The 22,153-nt window shown below is 37.7% G+C and overlaps 1 protein-coding gene and 1 non-coding gene across 2 annotated transcripts; both read right to left on the bottom strand.

Moving 5' to 3' along the window:
• Positions 1 to 9,921: 9,921 nt before the first annotated feature.
• On the bottom strand, positions 9,922 to 10,010 carry TRNAM-CAU. Its single transcript is given in 2 exon segments — positions 9,922 to 9,957; positions 9,973 to 10,010. It is a non-coding gene; the product is annotated as a tRNA-Met (tRNA).
• Positions 10,011 to 10,399: 389 nt separating this feature from the next.
• Positions 10,400 to 12,807, bottom strand: LOC113274708 (short-chain dehydrogenase TIC 32, chloroplastic-like). The gene is made up of 8 exons (XM_026524096.1): positions 12,545 to 12,807; positions 11,948 to 12,179; positions 11,755 to 11,834; positions 11,409 to 11,562; positions 11,242 to 11,320; positions 11,039 to 11,123; positions 10,855 to 10,916; positions 10,400 to 10,772 (listed from the first exon to the last, which is right to left on the bottom strand). The coding sequence occupies exons 1-8, from the start codon at positions 12,648 to 12,650 to the stop codon at positions 10,614 to 10,616; spliced, it is 957 nt and encodes a 318-aa protein (XP_026379881.1). The 5' UTR covers positions 12,651 to 12,807; the 3' UTR covers positions 10,400 to 10,613.
• Between the last annotated feature and the right edge of the window lie 9,346 nt (positions 12,808 to 22,153).

The raw sequence follows: 22,153 nt of genomic DNA on the forward strand, positions 1-22,153 counted from the left end.
ATTTAGTTAGTACTCCATAAGTCTTCTTTCTTATGTCGAGTACATGTACGGTTAAGGTTGTCATATTCTATGATGAACTTAGTCGGGGTTCCATAAGTTCTCTTATGTTGAGCCCAAAATAATTAAATTGATTACTTTAGTGATTATTTTGGTTGTTTGTATTCCAATTAGATTAATTATACGTTCTCTTGTAATTAATCTAGTTGAGTTTTCATATATTCCACAAGTTCTTGTGTTGAGTATATGAAAGGCTACACTATCATGTTCTTTGGTTAATGTAGTCATATATTCCGTAAGGTTTTCCTTATGTTGAGTATTTGAACGGTTAAGTTAGTCATCTTCGTGTGATTGACTTAGTCGTAGCTCCGTGATTTTATTGATGTTGAGCTCTTTCAATTAAATTGATCACTTTTGTGGTTTGATTTAATTGCGTATTCCAATTGAATTAATCATGGGTTTACTTGTGGTTAATTTGTTTGATCTTTGGATATATAAAATCATTCCTATGGTTTTTGGTGTCCAATAAAAAATCCTTATTTTCTTTCGAAATTAAGGTCGCTCTTGTTGTTCTCTCGAGAATGACATCAAATGGGGGAGAGTTCTTTTGAACTTGTGCTTAATGGTAATATCTTGCGGGGAGTGCGGCTGTGGAACTTTATAGGGGTTATCTTGTATCTTAAAACTCCTTGATGAATGCTGTTAGCTTCGGCTATTAGATTGCATCTAAATTAAGTTGGTATGTATTTTTCTTTTGGTCATGAAATGTCTATTGTGGAAATTTCACTATGATCCCATTCTTGTACCTTTACCAATTTTATTGACAAAAAGGGGGAGAAATATTGTAGTTCACACTACAAATACATATGGTTTTCGGATCATTGTGTAAGGGGGAGTGGTTTCCTTGATCGAGATGGAGTATTGACTAAGGGGGAGTGATACATATCACCGTAGTATTATTGTTAAAGTCGTGATACAATTGGACTTTGATGCATATAATAAATACTATGACACTGTATAATAATGATCGAGAATCTCGATTTCTCTCATTGTTATAGCTACGGATCTTCAACAACGATGGTACTAAACTTACAACCTTTGGGATCATTGGAGTACTTGGAAGGACGAAGATTTCAAGGAACGTTGAAGATTAGACTATGGGATAGGAGCCACTAAAGTTTATCTTTTTTGTATTCCATATGTATTAATAGTTTTGTCACTAAAATTGACAAAGGGGGAGATTGTTTGTCAATGTTAGTGATCAAAACTATAAGTCTTGATTTCTAGCCTACATAGCTAAGTCTCAGACTAGGATAGAAAAGTGTAGTTGAGCTCAAGGAATTCATGGCGATTCATCATACAACGACGAAGATCTATACAAGGAACCGTGGAACTTCATCAACAAAAAGGTATGTGGAGACTTGAACTTATCTATCACTCAAAAGTCTATCTCTTTTATCTCCTACTTCTTATGAGATAAAAGTTGTATGCTATATAGACTAGATCATACACATTTGACATTTCGAGCTGAGCATTCATTGATTATATTTTATCTCGAAATCGTGTGTTGGTAAAGCGTTTCTCTTTGATCAAGTTTATCTTCACCTAGTGACGAAAGTCATGAAAAGTTTCAATCACTTTGAGAATTGCTCTGACGTGAATCGGTCTGTGAATAACGACTACATAGCGTCCTCTGAGAATGTCTCAATGATTTAAATGAGAGTTTAGATTACATAACCATGTATTCCTTGAACCGAAGTTTTCGAACTTTGTTGATCAAGAAAAATCGGGAGGATTGTGGAATTGGTTTGCCAAGTCCGCGAACCTAGTTCGCAGACTCAGTCCGCGAACTGTCGGAAGTTCTCGACCGAGAATTTCTGCTGGGATTTTCCAAATACTCGTTTGTGTGCTTAGTCCGCGAATTCAGTCCGCGAACCCAGTCCGCGAACTGGCGGAAGTTCTCATCCCGAGAATTTCTGCTGAGTTTGGAAAACTCAACCGATTAACTTAAGTCCGCGAACTTGTTTGTGAACTTAAGAGGTTATGATCTAAAGATGTGCTCTGAACATGAAACATTAAATTACTAAGGAATTTTTTATGAAAACCGTGGCTATAATGTTCATGAGACGATTCAATCGAATCGAATCATCTTTGCTTCAATTATGTCTTGTGTAGTTACATAAGATCTCATAGCAATTGAACAACTCTGTAACTAGTTCATTTGAGTCAATTGAACTAGTTATGGTGAAGAAGAACAACGTTAATATGAAATGCTCATATGGTTAATTAACCTTTTGGGTTACTATGTTGAACCAACATACACGTACACATTTGGGCATGGTTATCACGAACCCATTAAACGTCTACCCAAGTGTGTGTGACAAGCTAAGTTTTCGATCTAACGATTGAGAAATATTAGCTTAAATCTAAATCAGGTTTTCATCTAACGGTGAATATGGATTGCTTTGTAACTAAGTAAAAACCCTGATTTGAAGGCTATATAAAGGAGACATCTAGCATTGTGCAAAACTAATCCCCACACGTCTTTGTGCTACTAGTGCGCCCGCTAGAGTCGATCTCCATTAACCTTTGATTTTCTTCTCTAAAATCAGGTTAACGACTTAAAAACTTCATTGGGATTGTGAAGCCAGACCGATACTACTTTATCTTAGTTGTGTGATTTGATCTTGCATCTTCTATAGTACGAGTAAAATCGATTGATTGGCTTGAGATCGTGAGAGTTCTCTGATAGGAAAGATAAATAAGTCACAAACATCTTCGTATCACTGTTTGTGATTCCTCGACAATCCGCTTGTGTAGTCAGGAAGGATTGTAGAGAGGTGATTGATTAATCTAGGCTGTTCTTCGGGAATATAAGACCGGATTATCAATTGGTTCTTGTTACCTTGATTTTATATCTAAAGATGGAACAAAACCTAGGGTTTATCAGTGTGAGACAGATTTATCCTTTTATAGACTTTTCTGTGTGAGACAAATCTGTTTATTATCAAGTCTGTGATTTTGGGTTATAACAATTCTTGGTTGTGGGTGAGATCAGCTAAGGGAATCAAGTACGCAGTATCCTGCTGGGATCAGAGGCGTAGGAGTACAACTGTACCTTGTATCATTGGGAGATTGATAGGGGTTCAATTATAGTCCATTCCGAAGTTAGTTTGCATTAGGCTAGTGTCTGTAGCGGCTTAATACAGTGTGTATTCAATCTGGACTAAGTCTCGGGGTTTTTCTGCATTTGCGGTTTCCTCGTTAACAAAATTTTTGGTGTCTGTGTTATTTCTTTTCCGCATTATATTTTATATAATTGAAATAATACAAGTTATGCGTTCGTGATCATCAATTGGAAATCCAACCTTTGGTTGTTGATTGATATTGATTGATCCTTGGACATTGGTCTTTGGTACGGTCCAAGTATTCCTTGTATTTCATAAAGACTCGCTATTGTTTTTAGCTTGAGTAAAAATCAAATCAAGAGAGAGATATTAACTCCTTGACATACTTTCTATCTTGATTGAGTTTGACTGTCTAGTTGATTCTCTAGCAAAGTATTTCGGAGTTAGTCCATACAGATTACTAATCGAAATATTGGGTGGTGTTGTTAGACTCCCGCTTTTTCAAATATGAGTAACCGTACCTAAACGTGTGTACCTTTTTGGCTCAACAATAGTTAACCGAAGTTATCCATATGAACACTTTCATATGAACCATATTCATCTTAACCATAACTAGTTCAAATGACTCAAATGAAACTAGTTCTAGAGAAAGCGAAAGCTTACCAACACATACTTCGAGAAATATGTAAGCGAGTTAAACTCAGCTCGAAATATCAAATGTGTATAATTGAAGTCTATATGGACTTTTGTCTCAAATAGAAAATAGAGTAGATAGATTTTTGAGTGATAGATGTGTTCAAGTCTCCACATACCGGCCTTTTGTTGATGAAGTTCCACAAGCTCCCTTTACTAGTTCTTCGTCTTCAATCGATGAACACCGTGAAGTCTAATGCTCAACTACACTTTCTATCCTAATCCGAGACTTAACTATAAGTAGATTAGAAATCAAGACTTATAGTTTTGGAAACTAAATTTGACAACAAGCTTGAGATAGCAACATTTGCGAGTTCGACCGAGCAGTGCTCTAACAAAACACCTCTTTGAATAGCAACACCCAATCTATAAAAAATAAAACTCCTAAACCACTACTAGCATCAAAACTAGTTCATTATCTAGTTCACAGTTTCTTTTGATTAGTTCATTATCTAGTTCACAATTTTTACATTTTTTTTTAATAGGAAAGATAGATAAATTCATATCATTCTTGTCCTTCTGAATGAGGGCATTTACCCATTCTGGACAGTTATTAAGCCAATTAAAACAAAAAGAGCTAGTTCTTGCAAATTTGGATAGGGTATCAGCCAAATGGTTTGCATCTCTATGCACTTTGCTACATTTCCAAAATTCAAATGTTCTAAGAAGAAAAATTGCATCATTCACTACATTTTGGGTAGTCCAATTCACAGCATCAAGCTTCCCATCTATTGTTGTTATTACATTCTGACAATCACCTTCAAGTTAAATCCTTTCCTATCCCTTTTGCTTTGCCCACTTCACTGCTTCCAGTACTGCATAAGCCTCTGCCTGTTCAGGGTCTATTGCACCACATGCCCCTCCCCGCAGTCCATTGCTATTACCTGCAAAATCTCTAGATGTTAATCCCCAACCTGCAAGGTTATGTCTATCAATAAAAGAGGCATCAAAATTAATTTTTATCACTCCATCGACTGGAGGTTTCCAAAACTTATTAAACTGTCTAGAATAACCAGTATCTGACAGTCTTAAAAGGTTAACCCTTTTCCAGTCTTCCACTTGCAACCTAACATTATTAGAAAGCTCTATGATGTTAACATTTTTATTCTCAAAAACTTTGACACACCTAGCTTTCCAAATCATCCACAAAGTAAAACAAACCACATCATAAAGAGATAAATCTCTTTGCACAGGATTACTTGGTTCTGGAAGTAACTAGAAACCCATTGGTATATGCTCTTATTCTGCAGAATATAAGTAAGATTAGTATGCACATTGTTCCAAATAGAGCTGACTACAGGTGTTGAGGAGTTTCTGGAGCATTAGTACAAAAATGACATTAATTATCCCGATGCCTAGTAAATCTAGATAACCTGGATTTAGTTGGCAGACATTGATGCAAAAATTTCCAGATAAAAGTATGAACTCTAGGAGGTAACTTATGTTTCCAATTGATTGCTAAATTTTTTTAGTAGGTTTGACACTCAGCTGATCATCCAGGATAGCCCTATATGCAGATTTGATAGTGAAATTTCCATCATTGGAAGGTTCCCATCTTACCTTATCCCGACCAAACATAGGAATTCTAATATTAGTAATGTCTTTGACAGTATTCTCATCAAATAAAGAATTTAAAGTGTCAATATTCCAATCCTTAGTATCAACATTAATCAATTGGCTAACAAGAGTCATACCTGTAGAACTAAAGTTTGATTCAGGAGGTTTGTGCATATTTGGAATCCAGTTGTTTTTCCAAATATGAACATTATTACCATCACCAATTTCCCAGACATATTGTTTTTTCACAATGCTCAAACCAGTGCAAATACCATTCCAAATCTAAGAACCTTGGTTTCCTATGCAGTCACTTAACAAGTTTAGATTAGCAAAATACTTCTCCCTTAGGATAACAACCCATTGTTCATCTGGGGAATTTATCAGTCTCCAAGCTAATTTGGTAAGCATAGCTAGATTAATGTTATCAGTTTTCCTAATATTAAGACCACCTAGCTCTTTTGGGAGAGATATGTCATACCAACTTTTAGGATAGTAAACTTTTTCACCTTCCTTTTTCCACACCAAAATTTCATTTGAATGTTGTCCATTTTGTCAGTGAGTTCCTTAGGCATAGGGAAAACAGCTAAGTGATGACTAGCAAGGCTACCTAACACAAACTGATTCATGACAGTTCTACCAGGGGGAGAGATACAAATAGTTTGCCAAATGTCAAGTCTTCCTTTATGGTTATCTAGAAGGTGAACAAAGGTATCATACTTCCTTTTCTGCAATAACAAAGGTACTCCTAAATATTTCTCCTGTAAGGATATTCTTCTTATTATAAGGATGTTAGAAATTTCATTCTTAACATTAGGTGGCACTTTATCACTAAAAGCTAGAGCTGATTTATCAAATTTAACAGCTTGGCCAGAGAATTTGCTAAACTGTTCTATAATAGTTGCTATATTTCTAGCATCCTTAGTTCTAGATTTGATAAAAATAAGACAATCATCAGCAAAGAATAAGTGAGAAATAGCAGGACAACTTTTAGTGGCTTTAAACCCATGAATTAAGTTATTTTATTCAGTATGGTGAAGACTTCTAGATAGAGATTCCATACAAAGGATAAACAAGGAAGGAGATAAGGGGTCTCCCTGTCTAAGATCCCTTTGTGGAGAATATACATTACCTGGAGATCCATCAAGAAGGATTGAAGTTGAAACTGCAGAGATACATTGTTCTATCATTGTGCACCATTCATCAGAGAATCCTAGTTTTTTGAAACTAGCAATAATAAAACTCCACTCAACCCTGTCAAAAGCCTTAGCCATATCTAATTTTATTTCCACACCCCCATCTTTAGCTTTAGTCTTTTTCATGCTATGTATAAGTTCATGAGCAATCATGATATTATCATGAATAAATCTACCAGACAAAAAAGCTGTTTGGGCAGGAGAAATAATTTTATGTAAAACATTTTTGAGTCTAGAAGCCATGAGTTTAGAGATGATTTTATAAGAGACATTTCACAAGCTAATTGGCCAGAAATCTACTGCACTCTTGGGACATTTATTTTTTGGTATCAGGGTGGTGAAATTATGATTCAGTTGTTTTAACAAGTGATGGCTATGAGAAAGGTCTTTTACCATTTTAACAACATCAGGACCAACTGTTTCCCACATTAGTTGATAGAATACAGGAGGGAAACCATCTGATCCTGATGTTGTCCATGGCTTCATTGCAAAAACAATCTTCTTAATTTCATCATCAGTAGGAATGGCAGTTAACATAACATTATCAGCATCTATGATACTACCAGCAACAATATTAAGGAAAACATCAAGATTAGGAGGAAAAGAAGTTTTACTCATGTTGCTAAAATGATTTAACAGTTCAGCACCAATATCATCTCTATTATCCAACCAAATGCCTAAGTTATTCTGGAGGGATTCTATTTGAGTTTTTTGTCTCCAGTAAGCCCTTTGGTGAAAGTATGCAGTATTTCTACCATCCTGGAGAATAGCCTCATCTTTGTTTTTCTGTCTCCAGAAATCAGATTCTATATCATACTAGTATTTAAGTTTCTGAGTTAACTCAGAGATTCTACCAGTATTAATATTTCTACCAGAAGCAGTTAAGTCAGCCAGTTGAGATTCTATATTCATAATTTGAGTATTTATGTTTCCCAAATGATTGTAATTCCAATCCCTAATGCCAAACTTAGTATTGCTAAGGCAATGAACAAGCTGGAAAGCAGCATAACCATTCTTATTGCATTTCCATTTTGATTTAATCAGATCAGGGCAGCTAGGATCTCTAAACCAAGCTTTGTTGACTCTAAAAGGCTTTTTTGTGTTGTTTACATTTTTGGTAGTTGTTAACATAATTGGACAATGGTCACTACCTACAACAGTTTTTACTGAACTGACTGTTTTTATTTTTGATTAGTTCATATTGCTAGTTCATAGTTCCTACTGAACTGACAACTTTAGTTCATACATCTAAATGAACTGATAGTTTGCTAAACTAACTACATTTTTAGTTCATGTTTCTAAATGAACTGATAGTTTTCTTTTTTTGATTAGTTTATATTACTAGTTCATAGTTCTCAATGAATTGACAGTTTTAAAATGGTTATTAGTGTAATCTAAACCTGAACTAGCTAATGATTCATACCTAATTCATTGAACACTAATAATGAACACTTAATAATGATGATTTTTTTTAACACATTGTTTTTTTCATCATCATTAGTGTTCATAATGAGCTCAAATGACTGCTAAACGGTTTCTCAATAACAGTTCATTGAAAATTTTGAATTCGGTGTTAGGACTAGTAGTAACAGGTTTAGATTACAGTTAACAAATTCCAACAAATGAACTATGAACCTTAATATAAAATCAGTTTAATTGCTAGCTAATTAATATTTAGACTGTTTCTCAAACCCTCAGGAAATGAACCCATAGCGATGGATCTATAGAGCAAAACCCTAAATTTCAATGGTCAGAAATCCCTAGAGAATCAACGGCTCTTCAATAGCTCGGAGTTTAACCCTTTTCCATCAATTATATCTTCCCCACCCAAAAAATAACACACCCACAAAATAAAAATTGGAAGCAACAAAGAGCAGACAAACAACTGAATGTCAACATCACTGGCTGCCTTTTGTCTATAAAAGAGCAGTGAGGGGGAGTTTGGTGAGAACATCGCTAAGAGTTCGTGTGTGTGCGTGTGTGAGAGAGAGAGCTTGATCAGAAAAGGAGAGAACTCTTTACGAAGATAAAAAATGGAGCTAGCCAGAGGATCTTTTGGGAAGGGAAAAGTTGAGAAGGACTATTTCCTTTTGCTCTTCTTGTTTCTCTCATGAAGTTCTTTTGGTTATTCTGTGCCTTAGATCTTTCTTTGAGTTGTTGTTTGTAAAGTAGTTATGTTTTGATATGTATAGATATGACATTTTTTCTCATGAAACTAGTCTTATTGTTGTTTGTACACGGTATACTAATAGATTGGTTTTTAATATGGACTGGTTTTGCAGTTAAAACATTTTTCACCCAATATAAACCATTCTAACATTTGATTGATTTTAAGCGCAACATCGGTTTTGCAGTTAAACATTCCAAGCCCAAATTAAAATAACGTAGTATTTTAATTAAATTCTACAAAATCAATAATGACGTAGTATTTTGATTTTTGATGAAAAAATAAATTAAAATTAAATTTTCAAAATCAAGAACCAAGAAGGAGAAAAAGAAAGATCCTGGGAAAGAAAGTATACAAACCAAAAAAATGAATTGAAAAAGACAAGAAGAGATCTTTTTACGGTTTAACTTATTTTTGCGAGAAAATAAGAAGAAAATCCGTTCTTCATTCATAAGAAAATCTAGATGAAGGAATGATTTTTTCTTATTTCATAATGAGCTAGTTCATAGTTCCCATTGAACTGTTATTCTAGTTCATTTTTTGAAATTAACTATAGGAATGAACTGATTTTAATTGCTATTGAAATGATTTTAAGTGTTATTGAATTGTTATTCTAGTTCGTCGTCTGTAATGAACTTTTATTTTACTTCACCATTTTTTTCAGTTCATCGTATTTAATGAACTTTTGTTCTAACCAATGAACTAGAATTGTATTTTTTTTTTGTCATTTTTTGCAAAGAAACTTTTTTTTTTTTTTTTTTTTTTTTTTTTTTTTTTTGCAGTGTGAAGAGAACTGCTATTGTGATTTGTGAAAGTATCAAAATAAATAACACATTTTTTTTAGAGTAAACACATATTGAAATGAACTGCCATCATCCTTAATTAATGCTTGACATTAAGAGTTTGTTTGTTGTCAAAAACATTAAGTAATCTACTATCCAAAATACTATAGTTAAAAGAATTAACAAATCAGATTATTTATGACATTAGAAGCTAATTCAGTCTGTTTAACCAAGTCTAATCATTTCATTGTTAAGTATATCTCCATTGCTGCATCTTTTTTTTATCATTTCATCCTTTGGAATCATATGCTGAGATTTCGGATTATAACTTATCAGTACTTGTGAAAAAGAATTTCGGATGGATTCAGGAGAGGCTTGAACTCTAAGTTCTAGATGCAAAAATATGGGGTGAGAGAGGCTCGAACTCTCGACCTCAGGATCACTCAACTATTAGCTATGAGACCTACGCGCTAGCCAACTGCGCCACCACCCCTTGGTGACAACAACAACGTTTAAAATAAGTTGACGGTAACCTAGCTGTACAATTTTGGAAAAGTATTTAGCTTGAGCAGGTTTTCTTAGAGCAGCTTCACTTCGTTGTATTTATACATAGGGCAAAGAAATGGCGCCTGGAAGCCAGCATTGGTGCCGGAAATGGCCGACATACTGGTTCTGAATTATTATTAGAAATTTAGAAACAACCTTTTGCTTTGCGTATCTCTCATCAGATAAATCGAGAAGTGATCCCATAGCCTTTTTGGTGTTAATGTTATGTCGAGTTCTGGATCTCAGTTTCTTTATATTCTTTTTACTAAGAACGTCCTGAACTTGGAGTCCTACTTTTTTTTTTTTTTTTGCTTAGGGTGACTGAAAACTGCTTACTCCGCCACTAACAGTCCCTTTTTAAATCTTAAGCAGAACTGACAAAGCTGAAGTTGTTATTATCATACACAAATATGTTAATGTAGACTAATGGAGTAATGACAAACTATTAAGAATACTTTCTGTGACTGAAATTAATTTATGTTCTGTTATAACGAGAATCATGAAACACACTTATCACCACCATTGCCACCGCCACTGGACTGAGAGTTGTTCAACTGATCAAATTCATGCTGAAATCCCAAAGTTTCTTTGCTAGTTCTGTATCTATACCCTGTGAGGTAGTTTTTCCAATGTTGTTGTCCACGAAATATTCTCCGCTTACACCTTTGTTGTTCGGATGTAATGCAACGTAGCATGTTGTAGATGCACCCTAGAAAAATATTTGCTGTCAGGATAACTGAGAAAGAAAAAGAAAACATCTTCTGCACAATGCATGAATGTAATGGACATACCTGTGGAACATTTTTTCCCACAAGCTTACTAACTGGAGCTACAACAACTTTAGAAACCCAGCCTGCGAAAGAGTTTGCACCATAACAGTAAGATAAAACCTTGAAACCAGACAAGTCAGTTCAAATTAAAAAGATTTTTTGCGCATAAGTGAAAGTCAAAAAGAAACCATGGACGATGACTTACCACCAAATATGCTGCTATTATGCCAGAGATTCGTCACAATTGCTCCTGGATGAAGTGAATTTACTGTTATTGCCGCCCCATCTTCCTGTTCATTAAGCAAAACCGAACAAGCTTCCAAATCATTGCCTGTACTACTTGAAATTTCTGAACATTTTTATGATGGTAATAATATACTAAGGAGAAAATCTTCGAGGACAACATACATCAAGGCGTCTACTAAGCTCATTAGCATGCAATATATTTGCAAGTTTTGATTGTCCATAGGCCGCCCAGCTGTTGTACCTGCAAATAAGAGAAAGAAACTAGGATTCAACTTTTTGAAATTTAAAGTTTTTCCTAAGCAAAAACTCTTTATCCCGGAGTTACGAACCCTGATTCTTCATTGAGTTTATCGAAGCGAATCCCTTCTTTGTATGCCAACTTGTGAGCTTCAGAAGAAACATTGACAATTCTTCCTTCTATGTTACTTTGAGATGCAGTTTTTTTCATGGTCTCCAACAAAAGATTTGTTAAAAGAAAATGACCTGCAACAAAATTGAAATTAAGGTAAAAAGGAATCAGATAAGATAAGATAAGACGGTCCGTTCGGAATAATGCAAAACTCAAGTAACCTTATCAATCTCCACCAACAATTCCCCTTCGGTCAAATCATCTCTATATTGATATGCAGCCACAACAATTAATACAATATAATCCAGATCATTCATGCAACATACCTAGATGATTTGTTGCAAACTGAAGCTCTATTTTGTCTGGAGAGAGCTTGTAAGGCAGTGCCATAACTCCTGCATTATTACTGCGACAAAGAGTAAAAACTCCTCAACAAAAAATCATTCATCCCCAAAAGACCAGATATGAAATTGCAGATGAATAGTGAAAACAAACTTCTCAAATTCTTTGGATACTCACATAAGGATGTTTAGCGGAAGACCCGAAGACTTGAATTCTTCCACAAACTTCCTCACTGATGCCATGGAACTAACATCCAGCTCCAATATCTCAATTTTGGCCGAAGGTGTTTCCTTCAATATCGTTTCTTTTACTGCCGTACCCGCAGCCGTATTCCTCACAGCCATGACAATTTGAACTCCACGCATCGCAAGAACACGTGCAGTCTCCGCGCCAATACCATTTGATGATCCTGCCATCACAACAACAACAATTGGATACAAACATTAAAAAAAGCAACAAGAATTTAGAGGTACTAAATGCTTCTACAATCCTCAATCATGAAAAATTCTTATTCAAATTATTCTTCATTCAATTCCACAAAATTGCTAGTCACCACGGAATCAAATCTCAACTTAGATATCCATATTGTTTCAAAAGTTCATACTAGTCCAAGAATATATAACAACAACAACACCAACAGCAACACAATACCAGTAATTCAATTAACTAAAAACCCAAAATCAAATAACAAAAAACAAAATTTTTTCATGTAAAACTAGCAGTTAATTTACTATAATCATATAACCAACAATTAATTGAAGAATTGATTATTACCAGTAATAATAGCAGTAAGGCCAGAGCCATCATGTCCAAGAGTTACATCTTCTGCTGTATTACATGCTGAGAATCCAGATGCTCCTCTTCTACTAAACAACACCATCTTTTCGTCTTTTTTTTTTTCTTTCTTTCTGCAAATCCCTTTAAAAATTTTGTTTATTTTTTTTTTCTCTTAGAGGAATTCAGAAATAAAGAGAATAACTGCTAGTCCAGCCTGTTTTGTTTGTTTAAATATGGTTTTGGTACTTGCTAGTCCAACCACTGAAATCCCGATAAAGTGATTCTTATTATCCATGGTCAGACACCCAGCGTATTACTTTTTTACCAACACAAACAAGAAATTTTCATCACACATTTTTCAAATTGAAGTGAAGACCGATTGTTGTTGTGGTATGTACAATGTACATACACTTTTTTGTTAGTTGGTGACAGATTTTCTCTCTTTTCACCAAAAGAATTAGACCCATTATCATTGCAGTAGATATAAAAAGAAAGGATAAATAAAGAAAAGGTGGGAATTGTGGCTCGTAGAGGAGAGCCTGTCAATTATCATCGCATTAGATTCGAATCACTTGTCATTTTCCATTAAAAAGAAAAAGAAAATATCACTGATCCCCCTTAGGGCTTTACACAATAAAGCATGTCCCATGAGGACAGATTGTGACAAATGTAACCTTTGGTTTCAATCCTAAAACAAAACAAAACTAGCTTTTCCTAATACAACTTGGCCTAGAAAAAGGAAAGTCTTTCATTTGGCCTCTATAAATACTGCAAACCCAACAGGTAATTGTTCTGAGATATTAACAAAGAGAAGCAATGCAGAAACGCAAACGAACAACGGAAGAGATGAAGGCTAAAAGCAATGCGCACATTCCCCACGAGGTACTTTTGCAAATACTTCACAAACTTCCTATTAAAACTTTGATGAGGTTCCGCTGTGTATGTAAATCATCGACAATTTATCCATGCCCACTTGCTTGAATCCCAAAAGAATCCCCAACTCATATTCAAATTCTTACCCAGAAAGTTGGATTATTTTATTTATGACATTTCTGTTTTTTAACCTCGAAAGGAAGAATATCCCATAAATCACTTGTTCTATTTGGAAAAAGATAAGTTTGTTAATGGTAAAAGCCAAGTTTTACCTTATGTTCAGAATCTAATAGCTTCGAAAAACAGTTCTCCAAGGAGATTAATTGGTTATTGCAATGGTTTAGTATGTTTTTGGGTGGGTTTTCCATATTCAACCGGCGATTGGACTTATTTTGTCATTGAGATCTTTAACTTTGGTAAACTCGAGAAACTACGTATTGTCTCTCCCATAAAAACCCCAGGAAGCACAGGGGTCCAAGATTGTCGATTTGGATACGATGGTTTGGCCAAGGAATATAAATTGATGTGTATACTTCAATATATTGATGGCGCTGAGTTACACGACCGATATATGATTTTAGCACTTGGAAGTACTGCTAATACTCAATCATGGAGAGAGATTAAGCATCCAATGGCACCAAAACCTTACCCACAAGGACTTAGGCTTGTGTCACCCGGCCATTATATTGATGGAGTTCTTTTTTGGATCGACTACGGAAAAGTTTCAAGTAATTGATATACCGCACTGCATGTATCCTTGGGGTTATGATGATATATTGGAATACAAAAGATGTCTGTGTTTTGTTGGAATTCGTCATAGTGGTAAGTTGATTTATGTATGTTGAAAGACAGAATCAACCAAGTTTGGGCAAAGGAAACTATTACATTCGATCTTCTAACAACTTTACCATATCCTCCCAAAGCTCCATGTTATTCTAACCACAACCATGATACTTTTACACATACAGAGAGAGGTAATACTAGTATTCGTATTATAGAGTTCGCTGGCCGGATATATCTATACTGGAGGAAATTGACGCAACACAAAGGAAATCCTGCGGTTATTCAATTTTATGATTTGGACTCGAAAAAGCTTACTGAAGTAGAAGGTCCTACTTATGGTAAATGTGGTTGTGATTATTGTGTCACTAATCATGTTGAGAACCTTGTTTCCCTGAAGGCTTGGGCGACGAATGAAGGAGATGGAGGTGGAGTATTGGTTGATTGTAAATTCTATGAAATAGATGGTTGTAAGTTCGATGAATGCACGATTACGAAGATATATGACATGTTTAAGCAAATGCCACCAACTGATTCCGCCATGGTTTCATATTTTTCTTCTCTTAGTTTCTTAGGAAGAAATAACGAGTTATTAGTTATTTAATTAACAAAAAATACTTTTTTGTGTAGTTGATGATCTTTTCAGTTTGGTTAGTTCTTGCCAGTTTTGGTTAGAGGCATCAATATAAACGGGTTGGTTTTATCTTTTCCATATCTTTAATTTTTAATATCTTTAATTTTTAAGGCCGACGTGCCCATTGTAGCATATCAGTGATGCCCCTTGCACAATCAAGCATGACCATGAGGACAAATCTAACAGAGTTGTGTCAAGTGTAACCTTTTGTTTCAATCCTAAAACAAAACTCATTCACATCGAAAATGCACACAAGAATACCAACCTGAGCATCTGAAAATCTTTTCCTTCATTTTTAATTCAGTTTGAACACGAGTTTAGGTAGAATATCTTCCACAGTCTGTGTGGAGATCCGAGTGTTATTTATACTTGAAGAATACTGCAATGCAGTTACAATAGTTGTTATAGACTCTAATAATTTGAAGACTTTAACAAATTCAAAACTCTGACTCAGAAGAGCGTAAACATAGACTTAGGATTCTTCCTAGTTACTCGGTCTGCTGACTATCTCAATGAGACTTTGTTGTGGAGATAAGTCTGCTATCATTAACATCTCCCCTCAAGTTGTACCGGAGCTGGCGAATGTGTAACTTGGAACGTATAATTTGAAACCTTGGTGCAGAGAGCCCTTTTGTAAAGATATCCGCCAACTGATCTCTTGAACTGATGAACCTGTCATTGAGCTGCTTATTAGCAACAGGTTCTCTGACAAAGTGATAATCTATCTCGATGTGCTTTGTTCTAGCATGAAACACGGGATTGGCAGTGAGATATGTTGCTCCCATATTATCACACCATAGAATTGGAGTGGTAGATATGACACCCAGCTCCATTACTAAGGACTGAATCCAAATGATTTCAGATGTTGCAATTGTAACTCCTCGATATTTCGCCTCTGTACTTGACTTGGAAACTGTTTTCTGCTTGCATGCACTCCAAGATATTAAGTTTTCCCCAAAGTAAATACAACATCCACTTGTGGATCGTCGATCATCTCAGCTGCCAGCCCAATCTGCATCAGAGTAGGCATGAAGGGAAAAGTCTTTTGATGCAGAGAGATGAAGACCATAATCCACAGGTTTCTTTAAATAGCGAAGTTTTCTTTTCACCAGTTCCCAATGCTCATTAAATGGATCATGCATATATTGACACACTTTATTTACTTCCACTGAAATGTCAGGCCTGGTTAAATGCAAATACTGCAATGCACCTACTGTTGATACATGAAAATAATTAACCTATGGATGAGTAGCCCCCTAACTAACCAAGGGTTCCGTCTAGAGAGGAGGAACTAAGGGACTAGGCCTAACCCATTGAGATGAGATAGTTCTAGCCCATCTAAGGCTATATTAAGGGAGATTGGGCCTTGGTCTAAGAAAGACCTTTCAGGGTTTAGTATTAACCTAAGGAAAGGGAAATGGTAGTTTAGTAATATGTTGATTTTATGGAAACTTATCCATAAGAGGATCATTATAAAAGGGAGAGAGGTTACATTTCTTGGGATCATCATTAATTCCTCATTACTTCCATAACCATATCTTCTTCTTGGGAGTAATTTATGTGATTAGGGCTAGTTCCTCCTATCCACGTTTTACCCATCAACATTACGACCACATTGCGACCACATTTTAGCTTCTTTTCCATCATGATACTCCCAAGTGTGAGCCAGAGGGTACCAGCAGATGGTACACAGCCTAATCCGGATCACGTCACCGTAGAAGATGTGCAAAGCGATGAAGACATACATTTGTGAGCGGTAGTCACCACGCCTATTGTACAAGGTGCAGAAGGATCTCAGTGCGCCGGAGCACCTAAGAGAAAAGAAGAAAATGCTAAAGATGAAACTACGGTCGAAGCGAGCGAGCGAGAAGTGTCTAAGATGCAGGAGGAATTAGACGCATCTATCAAGAGGCAGCAAGAACTGCGCGGATTCTTAAAGAGAGCGAGGGAGCAAGACGCGACAACGCCGAGAGCGGTCAACGTTAGGAACGCAATCTCGGGCATGACAGAAGATGCGACCGTAAAATATCTAGAAGCTAATTATCTAGTGACAAAGCATGATGTCTATGATTCGCTGGAATCACCATACTCAGCGGAAATCGCTGACTACTTATACCCGGAATATTATACATCCCAAAGTTCAAAACATATGGAGGAAAGGGAAACGCGAGAGAAAATATGAGTCGCTTCATGTCATCTATGAATGCTTATGCTCATGACGAGAGTTTGTGCATGCGGGAATTCCCGAAATCTCTGATCGATAACGCCTTTTCTTGGTATGATAATCTAAAACCCGGAAGCATCAGTTCATGGCCCGCTATGGTCCAACTCTTCCTAAAGAAGTTCTATTCCGCGCAAAGGAGGGTCACAGCGATAAACTTGGGAAGATGTACTCAGCGGGTAGGAGAAGAGATCGGAAAGTATATCACTCGCTTCCGAGATTTTACACTAGAATGTCACGAAGACATCCCTGAAGAGCGACTGGTGGAAATCTGCATCCGATGGATGGATACTATCTTCCGGTTGAACTTGACGAATTTCAAATTCCAGACCTTCGCGGAAGTCGAAGAGGCAGCAGCTCGGATATCAGACTGCGCAGATGTGATGAACTCGGGGACAAGTTGACACAATTGGAAATTACATTTTGTTAACATTGCATCCAATGACCAGGGAAACGACAGAGGAAAGGGAGGAGCCACTTACCGAGGAGGAGGATCCTACAGAAGAGGGGGAAGAGCGGGCGGAGGAAGATCGAACCCGCCGCCACCGCTGCCGTGTAGTAGGGAGCAGATAATAGGACTTCTAGAACAATGGTTGGCCAACAAAGAGGAGACTTTGCCGCTCGTAGTCACAGAACCTACCGCGACAGACAAGATGCACGGACGATACTTCCATTACCACAGGAGGGTCCATCATCCGACTGTGGAATGTTTCTCTTTACGCTATATAGTGCAAAGAAAACGAGCAAGAGGAGACCTAGAGATAGGAAAACAGAGCATCCAAAAGGACCCGCTCCCTCAGCACCAGGTCATGATGATTTCCCACGAACCTATAGAAGGAGAAACTTGGAGACCATGGGAAGATGCGTAAGAAGAGGAGGCGTGTGAGGTATCTAAAACAACCGTTTTTTGGGACACAAATGGAGTCGCCAGCAAATTCTCCCAAACCGTTTTGGCCCAACAATTCTTCGATTCTCTGGGTTTCAGTGAGGCATCCTAATCTATTACAACAATCGCATCCGGGAAGGTATACAACCCTATGCCTAAGAAAGCTATCACTTTTACTGATGAAGATATATGCTATCCAGGGGAACAACTTCGACCCTTATACCTCACAGCTCATATTAACAAACAACCCCTCAAGCGAGCTTTCATAGACGGCGGAACATCCCTCAACATGATCTCCTTGCACACGTTTGAATCCTTAGGAGTGTCAAGAGCGTCAATAAAAATGCGCGCAATGACTGTGAGAGGATTTGGAGGACAGACTCAAACGACAATGGGAATAGTACATCTGATGATGAAGATCATACCTATTAGATCGCTCACTCCTTTCTACGTGCTCGAGGATGATACCACATTTCATATCCTACTAGGGAGAGGGTGGCTCCTGAACCACAAGGTAGTAGCGTCTACATACCACTAGTGTGTCAAGACTAATATTGGAGGGAAACAATTACGGATCCCAGCTACAAGTAATTCGTTCGGTCCGGAGGAAGCTTATATAGCAGACGCAATTTTCTACACACAACCTGTCACGGATCAAGAAGAGCAGTGGGAGCGTTTCACCACCCTCCCCAAGTGGGAAGAATTCCAACCTGAGGCACAAACAAAAGGGAAGGCTAAATCGGTCTTTAGTCTATCCCGGATGGGACCTGTCGCGGGAAATAAGAGAGTCGTAGTCGAAACGAAGAATAGTCAATTTAAACGCTTCTCCCGACCGGAGAGTGGACATGTTTACCGCTTATAGCAATTATTCGGGGAAGCTTCCAATCGACAACATGATTGCGCTATGTCATCATCAGACGAGGAAATAGTGGAAGCGACCCCAGTAATTGAAGATTTGTAGGAAAAGGTAGAGCCATTAATCTCGGAGGAAGAGATGATAAAAGGATTACCTGAAGAAATGATAAAACTCGATCCGACCCTCGACGGATTGGAAGAAGTAAACCTTGGCACGGAAGGTGAGCCTCGCTGCGTACGTATCAGCAAACACATGGACAGAGGAGAAAGGTCACGACCGATTAGCCTGCTCCGTGAGTATCAGGACGTGTTTGCGTTTACAGATGACGAAATGCCGGGCCTCGATAGCAGTTTGATCGCGCACAACCTCAATGTCTCGCCCGAATATCTTCCTGTTAAACAGCGGAGACGCAACTTTCCGGAAAAGATAGAGTTGGCGATCAAGGAAGAGGTAGAGAAGCTGTTGAAGGCTAACTTCATTAAACCAATCCAGCACCCTATGTGGTTAGCCAACATTGTACCAGTAGAAAATAAGAACTGCAAGGTTAGGTGTTGCGTTGATTACCGAGATTTGAATTGGGCATGCCCTAAAGATGACTTTCCAGTGCCAAACATCGATTCAACGGTAAATAACACATGCGGATATGATATGTTTTCCTTCATGGACGGATTCAGCGGATACAACCAAATTAAGATGTCCGCAGAAGATGCGCGGAAGACAGCCTTCCAGACTCCATATGGGAATTTCTACTACACGGTAATGCCATTCGGGTTGAAAAATGCGAGTGCAACCTACCAACGAGCGATGGTGGCTATTTTCCACGACATGATGCACCAAATCATGGAAATTTATAAAGATGATGTGGTGGTAAAATCTCGGACACGAAAGGATCACCTCAGCCACTTCAGGCATGTCTTTAACAGATATCGAAAGTATCACTTAAAGATGAATCCGCTCAAATGTGCCTTTGGAGTTACCTCCGGAAAGTTTCTAGGGTTTGTTGTTACCAAGAAAGGGATACAAATCGATTCGGATAAGGTAGAAGCAATAACTACTATGAGGTCGCCCATAAATGTGAAAAAGTTGCAGACTTTCATCGGCATAGTGTCTTAAGTCCGAATGTTCATCCAAGGATTAGCGTAAATGCTATGTGCATTCGCACCACTATTGAAGAAGAACAAGCAGTTCCAGTGGGGAGACGATCAAGAACGGGCCTTCCAAAAGCTTAAAGAATGCTTAATCACCGCACGGGTCCTGAGACCTCCCGTCAAAGGCGAGCCACTCTATTTGTACACTGCATTCACTAATATGGAAATCAGAGCATTGTTGGCGCAAGACCTCGGCAATGACCAACTATGCCCAATTCATTATATCAGTAGAGGGTTTAGAGATGCAGAGTTCCGATATTCTAAGGCGGAGAAAGCATGCTTAACGCTTATCTATGCCACACAAAAGTTGCGATCGTATCTGCTCGCTCATGAAACCATAGTGGTGGTGACAACTAATCCGATCGCTTACCTGGCAACCAAACCAGTGTTATCCGGCAGAACAGCCCGCTGGTTATTACAATTGTCCGAGTTTGAGCTAAAATACCAGCGATCAAAGGGAGTACGCGGGCAAGTATTCGCAGATTTATTAGTTGCATTCCCAGGTATGGATATGACAGAAATAAGCGAGGAGATACCTGGAGAGGTTGCAGAAGTCCAAGAGGAAGAGCGCTGGACAACGTTTTTTGTCGTCGTATGGCTCTTATGGAGGAGCATGGATAGTATTTGAGACACCCAAGAAAGAGTTGTTGTCATTCGCTTTTAAACTAGGCTTCGAATGTAGTAACAATGTGACAGAGTACGAGGCGTTAATACTTGGACTACTGATAAGTGCCTTAAATACATCTTTTGAATGTTAATTTCTTATACTTTTCTTGACTATTTCTCTTGTATTTTTGTATATTACGCTTCTTTTGCATTCTATAGGTACTTTGGAGTCATGCGACAAGGAAAGAAAGAAACTGAAGCTCAAAGCAATGCTCGGAAGCCTTAGACGCTGATGACAGGAAACATAGACAGGATACATGCCTACATTGCATAGGAAACATAAATTAATGGAGCACCAGACATATTCTGCTGAGGGCTGCCAATGAAATCATTTTGAGAATTGTTAAGGACAGGATACATCCTCTATGCCTTATAACTTAGCAGCTGAAAATCAGGTCGAGAAACTCAGTTCTCTGCCAAGGTTCACTTCCCTGTGCTGCACCAAGGAGCAACTGCCGGCTAGCCATGATCAGTAATTACGAAAGTTCAAGAGAGCATTTCGAGTTCAAGACAAAGAATGGCCAGTTAGGTATGAACTGTAACGGGAGTTCGATGGTTTTGGGTTCAGTTTAAACCAAGGAAATACAGGGAGGAAGAAAACAAGTCCTGCCATTGAAATAGATGATAAATGGAGAGATTAAAGAAGGCATTTGAGCTTTGAATTGAATATGAAGGATGGGTTTGATGTAGATTCGAGTTTGAGGCTAGTTTTGAACCAAGAAGACAGTGAAACTGAGTTGAGTTGCTGCTGCTGTTTATCTCAATAAATTGGTGCAATTGATGTGTGTTTTAGGATCTGTAATGGGTCAGTATGAATGGCTTTTGTGTGAAATTCGATTACATTGCAGGGAAGGAGTTCGAATTTGTTGAGCTCAAGGAAGAATCAAGCTACAAAGAAAGAACAAGACCACCAGTTTACACCCATCACATGTTCGATAAAAGGCCTAAGTGGTTGAGTGTTTTGCCAGTCTAATTCTCTACATCTGTTAGACATGGTTCTTGTGACTGCTTATCAAGGGTCAAGATGGGTATCAAGCTGAGATAAATAGCTTCATTTAGAGCCAACCAAGAGAAGGAAATGATGAGTACTTGGTGGAGTTTCAAGACAAGTAAGAATAATGGGGTTGAGGGTCGTTCGCCAGGTGATAAGAGCATCATGGAATAGTAATGAGTGTCAGATATGTTCGAGTGTGGGAAGAAAGCTAGAGAAAAGTGAGTCACGGTGTTGCTTCCTTAACAGCTATCATTGGCTGTGACTGGAGTGAGTTGTGGTTGAAGAACTTGGCAGTGTTGATGATGGAAGCTTGAGTTCGGGGTTTGAGGCATCGGTGATGGGAATGCTGGCAGAGACAATGGATTTTCTAGTGCTAGTACCTGATGGAGATGGGCAGAGCTGAAGGATAAGACGCTGAGAATGGGATGATACTGTAGTGTGGATGCAAGTCATGTGGTAAATGCAGTTGCTGCTGAAATTGAGCCTTGAGTGGCAGTTGAGGTTGAAGCTGGACCTGGTGATACAAAGTGGTGGCGAAAACAAGTGAT

Source organism: Papaver somniferum, chromosome 4, assembly GCF_003573695.1.
Source record: "Papaver somniferum cultivar HN1 chromosome 4, ASM357369v1, whole genome shotgun sequence".
Taxonomy (NCBI): domain Eukaryota; kingdom Viridiplantae; phylum Streptophyta; class Magnoliopsida; order Ranunculales; family Papaveraceae; genus Papaver; species Papaver somniferum.